The following is a 6997-nucleotide window of genomic DNA, read 5'->3' on the forward strand; positions in this document are numbered from 1 at the left end:
GAATGATTTGTTGTATGTTTCTCCAGTATTAAATTTTTTTTTATAATGAAAATGCGTCATCTCTCATGTCTGTCGTGTATACATAAAACCTGAAAAGGTTCTGATGTTTAAGTGTAAGTCATATACAGCCACACCCCAGCTTTAGTCCAAGTACATTTATTAAATAGATACACTCTTCTGGAGCTTGACAGACATGTTGGAACAGTAGAGTTGAGCAGAGGGTGGCTCACTTAGCCACTTCATCCAGCTTAGGTTCTGTTGGAGAGAAATAATAAAAAAGATTTCTTAACAGATCAAGGTTTGATTCTACAGAAGATGCAAAGAGCCCCGAGTGCAGACGTATGAATACGTTCCTAAACATATTAAACACAAGACCCTGAGATATATAACTACTACCATCTCACATGAACATACTCTAAGCATCAGCAATATGCAAACCAGTAGTTATAGAGTAAATAGGGTGTAACAAACTAAAGGACTGGAACCCATCACACGTCACATGAAAGTTAAATTGAACTGAGCGTTGACAGCACCGGTGGATTTCCAGATCCAGCTGGACGCTGTGATGGTGGACATGCATTTAACAGCTGTGAACACTCGTTCTAACAAAAGCGGCTTTTGTCAGCAGGATAAATGACTCCTAGGAACACATGCACCTCCTCCACACTGATACTCACCAGGGAATTTGAAGTCTGGGAATTTAGTCATATCACCACCTCCGTATAACCTCTGCAGTTTGGCCATTTCTTCTGTCAGATTTTTCTGGTAGGAGGCGCCAGCGTCAACCACACCCCCCGCAGCCCTATAGGACAGAGGAGTTAAGTAAAGTACAGAGAGACAACAGAAAAAAAAGAGTTTTACTGAATGATAACCATGACACCACTAAGATGTTCTCTTATTTATGGTCAACAAAAATCATGCAAAAGCCTGATCCATTTAACATGAAAAAGGACACTACATGTCACCAAAGTAACAGCTGTTGATAAAGAAACTGGCTTTCATGTACAGGTAACAGTACTGTGGGCATTACAGATAACACTGTGGACGTATAAGGGAAAATAATCGAGGACCTAGTGAAAACCTTCACATAAGTGCAGAACACACCGTCTTTAAATGATACGGCTCGAAGTATTGAGGAATACAGTATAAACGACGGCATAGCATAGACGCTACCAAGATCAAACGACGCTACCTAGATCAAAGACAACGTGAGTTATGAAGGTAAGATTAACCGTCCACAGCGGATGCTAAAAACGTCAACAATATCCACCCAAAAGGTAAGACCATTAGTGGGCTAAGGTACTGTCTAAGTAGCCACTGACTTGCTCTTGGTGTTGTAATCACGGATCTTATCCAAGAAAAGCTTCTGGACGGGATCCAGGTCCTTCGCCCTGTTGAACAGCACCGCAGACAGACCGATATTCCTGCGAAGTACTACCGTCACCGTGGAGCGGAATAGAGAGGACAACTGGAACAGCCGACGGAGCGCCATTCTGTTCAATCAGAGGGAAAAAAAAGAAGCATTTTTTCAGCCAAGTGATCCATATTCATTTTGCTAAACGTCTTGTGCTGATGGTTAACTAACCACACGATGCTAATCGATTTAATACTAGCAAATTTAAGACGTCATTTCAGCTGCTTCGAAACTTAGCAAGGTGCCTATGCTTTCTGCTAGTTTTGTTCTATGTATAAAGTGTATCAATACGGGCATCGCAAACCCTACTTTTACAGCCCCATATATCAAATACCCGAACGTTTATTAGAGGCAGTTAAACAACAACTACAAGACAAGGATGCTCTATAACCTACTAACAGACTAGCCTTCGCTAATTCTATACGAGCTGGCTGACCTGAAATGACATTACTAAGGAATGTGCAACTATTTGAAAGCTTTGCTTTACAAGCGTCGCTATAAATCTCAAATAAGAATCTTATTTCCTCAATACATGTATAAAGTGAAATTAACACTGATTAAATTTTAGAGAATAGATTCTAAAATAAGTCACCTTGTCACTGACACTCGTTCACAAATCACATCCGAAGTATAAATGGCCGACGATGTACACTAACAAAGCATCATGGGTATGAAGCGACTTAAAGGGACAGTACATATATTGACAGTTACATGATTTTCTACTGACCAGTCCTGTGCAACAGAAGAGGACAAACCGAACATTTAAAAAAACCTCCAGCAGCCGCTTGTTTGTTGGGAGAGAGAGAGAGAGAGAGAGAGAGAGAACGAAACCAATGGGAACATAGAGTATTGGGGCTTAATTATGCAACGCTGTATTGCATTATTATATTATTTCTTTTAATAATATGATATTATTAAACTGATCCTGGATGCTGATTGGTAAGTGATCCATATCCTGGATGCAGAGTCAGTTAATTGCGATTTATCACAGCATCCTGTTAAAACAATCTAATCTGATCGTTAACTCATCATAGAAACACTTAATATTATTCTGATTATCTGTGATGGGATTACTCACAGCAGATGAACGGATAGATGAAGTCGGAGAGTTTTAAGAACCACTCTGAAAGCTGGTATGGTTACACGGTTACTGTTTGACACTAGCCCGACCTTTTTGGGCATGGTCAAATTGGGGTACGAAAAACTTGACATAGGATATGGATTCCTTCAAACAAAAGTGCGATAAGAAAAAAAAATACTTTGAATGATATTGCTGGGGGGGGGCGTCTGGCAGAGCTGTGCGCCTTCAAAGAGAACACTCACTGCTTGAGTTGGTTTTCAGTGTGTTTTCCCAGTCATTCTCTGGTCTTGAATATCCTTGCCCACGGAAAACCAAATATGAAACTTAATGCATTCCCTCTTTTTCCCTTGATTCTGGCACAGAGTGGAGGCGACTGTCCAAAACTATCTCTAATGTGAGGAACACTGCTGAAACTGCCGCAAAAGCCCGGCTTTCTCTCCCAGGGTGGACATTGTGGTCTACATACCCCAAAGTTGTGTCCAGCTGTGGTTTTGGCAACTGAGAAAGTCATATGGTCTGATTTAGGTCTGTAGGACAGCGCTGTTCTCATGCTGCAAAGTACTGGGTGTGCTCCACAAATGCGGCTCTGTCGGCCGTATATATGCTGCATTGAGAACGGTGATGTTTTAACTATTCAGCAGTTTGTGCAGTCCTTACCTGATGCGGACGGCGTAGACTGAAATCGTATCTGACAACTATATCTGTATGCCACAGCGATCCACCGGAGGCTCCAGTGGGCCGCCATGCATCGCTCTCCATATTCATGAAGGGTGTTCAGCGTCTGCATGCAGTGAGCGCCCCTACTGATGTCCATCTGGGCTCTTGATTTTTGTATTCTGTCTCCTTTTGAGCCCTTGGATTTGTGGTCTTTTAAGCACCTGTCTGTGAAAGTGGCATTCCTATTCGTTGTTAACTCTACAGAGAGTGGTCACATGTTCCCTGGAAGTCTATTTGAAAGACCTAATCTCTCCCCTTTTTTTTTTTTAATCAAAATTGTGTCTGGAAGACACATGCACCACGACACCTAGACATCAAACACATACCGCGCTCCACAGGCACAGACAGTGCTGTCTCGGGTATTTTATGCCCAGTCAGGGCCACGGACGTTTCTGTCACAAAGAAACACGTAAGCAATCGAAAAGGCTGATCCAATTTTGTGGTGTAGTGAGAAAACACTGTGTCAGCAGCAAAAAAAAAAAAAAAAAGAAAAAAGAAAAAAGAAAAAAAGAAAAAGAAAAAGGAAAAAAAAAAAGCCTGTGGTACTGGACCATTAAGACTGTAAGTACGTGATAGTGTCTGGCTGCCCATCCCGTCTGGATCTACTTGGAGTGAGAATGCTGCATAAGCACTGTTCAGTTCCTCTGATGTTCTGGAAGATGTCTGTTACTCAGGGTTTATACATTCCAGTGACAGTTAGACTGGTAGCGATGGGAGCTGCTTCTGCTCTCTGGGGAGTGGTTAGAGGGCAGCCCTGCTATGATCAGTCGTGTCACGTGTTGAGTGAAATCTGGGCTTTGCCTGCGGACTGGCCATATCTGGTTGGCTGAGTGATTTGGTTCTGGGATAAAACAGTGGAGAAGAGCTGAGGAAGGTCAAATGTAAAGCCTGAGGGGAGGGGAGGAGGTGAGGGAGGAGGTGAGGGAGAAGACAGTGTGAAGTGTAATCACACTGACAGGCTATGTCTCAATGTAAAGCAGTGGCACTGTGTAGGACAGTGTGATAAGTAAAATACACCCAAAGTGCCACAGTCATGGATGCTGCACAGATGGTTCTCATAGTGTGTGAATAGATTCCCAGTTTCCTCCCCCTTTTCCCATTTTTAACTTTAGACATTTTTTTTTAACTTTAGACATTTTTTTTTTAATTTGAGATTGTTTTTACTGAACAATTGCAGCAATGTAGTATGATTGTTTAAAATGATTGATTGGGAACTGAAAACAATTCCCATTTGAATTATTAGCAGTATTTTTGTCAGATTTTCTCTGATAATTTTGACTTGTATTACCCTGTTGTGTATTACATCTTAATGTGTTTGCCGTCCGGTAGGGGGCAGTAACGGGTAAAGAACACATGTAATGAGTGTAATATTCTGGAAGATTTCCTGAACTTTCATACTGAAGTCAGGGAATGTGACCTTCTAAATGTCTACTCAAGATAAAATATTACTCCTGACAAAATATTTTACAGTAAAAAAAAGAAGAAAGAAAAAAAAAAAGGTTTTCAACGTGGGTTGTCTGAACTCGTGAACTCAGGGAATGTGACCTTCTAAATGTCTATTCAAGATAAAATATTACTCCTGACAAAATATTTTACAGTAAAAAAAAAAAGAAAGAAAAAAAAAAAGTTTTTCAACATGGGTTCTCATATTTCTTGGTAATACATTTAAAGTTTCTGACTCAAAGCCCCATACATCTGGTACATACAAAATAAAGACCCACAACAAAGGGGACCTGTTTGTACATTCAAAACTTTATTTATGGAATACAGTGTAGAAAGCATTTTCCCCAGTCAAAGCAAATGATTTATACACTTACACAGATAGGAAGAAAAAAAGTCACAGGAAAATTAGAAAAAAAAAGAAAAAAAAAAGAAAGAAAACCTGCTTTCTCTTTTTATCAACAGTGCAGTCTGCCTACACACACATCGTCACTGCAACACCAATCTCCTCTTCTCCAAACCAAATCAAACAACTCACTATCATCTAGTCACACGATCACGGCACAACGACCTACTTCTCCTCTTGATCCCTTGGTTCTATAGGCCAGACTGCTATCAGAGAGAAAGTCTCAATTAGAGATCCCAAACACAATATACACAAGAACTTTCAAAAACACATTCCTTTGTTGTTTGAAGACACTCACCACAGCAAGTGAAAAGACCTTTTTTTTTTCCACGCATGCATGATGGGTAGTGTAGTTTCTTTTTTTTGTGGAAAGGGGGGGGAACAACATTGGTTGTTTGTAAACCATTAAAATCACATTCAGTAGATGAGTAGAGGCTTTCAAGTGAGACTTGCTTACAGTGCGTAATACCCAGCCCATTGCTGCCAATATTCTAATCCTGCATTTTAGCCCATGCCTGACCCAAGACCACCACACAAGAGTTTTAAGTGTCTCTCAGAATCTCTAGTAATAGACCACCACTGAGCTTGGACCAGTCTTACTCTCATTAAGTTCTTCACTCTCCTTTTCATTCCAATGGGAGCAGCATGAGGGGCTGGGGCAGATCAGATGCACTGTTTTACATACAGACTGACAATCTGGCAACCTGACCAGTGTTGAATTTATTTTCACCACTTTGCGTAGTGGAATTGTGAAGTTATGAACTAGGACTGGTTAAAACAGGTCACGAGGAAACGAAAGAAAAAAAAAAAGAAGAAGGGAGAGGGGGAAAGAAAGGAGAGAACTTGACTGAGAGATGTGTAGAGGAGAAGTGGGAGGTGTCAAGGTGACTAACCATCTGGAACACTCTAAAGAGTCTCTTTTTCTCCCCCCTTTTTTCCCTGCTTACTCTCTCCTTCCCTTCCTCTCCTCTCTCCTCCTCTCCTCTCCCTCATGCCCTGCAGCACTGCACCTGTTCTGGGTGCCACAGCACTGCAGCAGAGGAAAAGAGAGAGAGAGAGAGAGGGAGAGAGAGAGAGAGAGAGAGAGAGAGAGGGAGAGAGAGAGCAGAGGAGAGATGGAAATGAAGAGAGGGAGATATTCTTTGCTGCTTCTGTGTAGTACAAACATGAAAAGTGGTGAAACGACAGAGGAGAGAAGAGGGAGATTTGTTTTTTTTTTTTCTACAGTTTTCCGACGTGGAGCATGACAACAAACACAATCCTTACAGGAAAAGAAACACACGTACAGAGAATATTCATTCCCAACCCCCCCGACACGTAGCTTTCCCGCAGACCCCCGGTTTCCCCGTTTTTAAAAAACACACATACGACCACATAAATCAAATGGGAATCAAAATTAAATAGAGCTGTATGATAGAGCGACTAAATAAATCTCTGAAATGCAATAGGATGCCAAAAAACACAATAAACTTAGAGACAGAAATATACACATAAAGATTTAGCCAGCCTCCTAGTAGTTAAGAGGAAGCTTAGCGTTGTAAAAAATAAAATAATGAAGAAAAAAAAAAAATTCAAACAAAAGCGCTGACCTCTTAAATTATGTTTGACATGATATCGAAGCCAAAAAAAAAAGAAGAAGCCAATTTAGTCAATAAGTTTCTTTTCATTTCTGTGGCATCATTGTAGTCACATGTTCACAAGAAGATTGTAAATACACATTCCTGCTAAAAGAACCTCTACTTGAGAAATGGCCCATCTGAACAATAGAAGATTTTTTTTTTTTCTTTCAATCCAGTTGACATTTTTCCCCCGTCATGCACTACATAGGTACAGCTAAATTTCTGAATTACTTCAATACATTAGATGCAACTAAAAAAAGTTCCTTTTTTTTTTTTTCTTTCCGTTTTCTGTTTTTTTAAATTTTCCCCTCGCCCATTTT

At 40.6% G+C, this 6997-nt stretch overlaps 1 protein-coding gene across 1 annotated transcript; it reads right to left on the reverse strand.

The window, feature by feature from the left end:
* Positions 1-140: 140 nt before the first annotated feature.
* atp5pf (ATP synthase peripheral stalk subunit F6) lies at positions 141-2057 on the reverse strand. Its single transcript, XM_030780623.1, has 4 exons — positions 2007-2057; positions 1323-1493; positions 678-802; positions 141-255 (listed from the first exon to the last, which is right to left on the reverse strand). The coding sequence occupies exons 2-4, from the start codon at positions 1490-1492 to the stop codon at positions 227-229; spliced, it is 324 nt and encodes a 107-aa protein (XP_030636483.1). The 5' UTR covers position 1493; positions 2007-2057; the 3' UTR covers positions 141-226.
* Positions 2058-6997: the final 4940 nt, after the last annotated feature.

Source organism: Chanos chanos, chromosome 7, assembly GCF_902362185.1.
Source record: "Chanos chanos chromosome 7, fChaCha1.1, whole genome shotgun sequence".
NCBI classification, from domain to species: Eukaryota; Metazoa; Chordata; class Actinopteri; order Gonorynchiformes; family Chanidae; genus Chanos; species Chanos chanos.

Coding starts and splice junctions, on each gene's coding strand:
- atp5pf (XM_030780623.1), bottom strand. CDS start 1,492: ATGGCGCTCCGTCGGCTGTTCCAGTTGTCCTCTCTATTCCGCTCCACG. Junction 803..1,322: donor GATTACAACACCAAGAGCAA/GTCAGTGGCTAC, acceptor TCTGTCCTATAG/GGCTGCGGGGGGTGTGGTTG. Junction 256..677: donor CCCAGACTTCAAATTCCCTG/GTGAGTATCAGT, acceptor TCTCTCCAACAG/AACCTAAGCTGGATGAAGTG.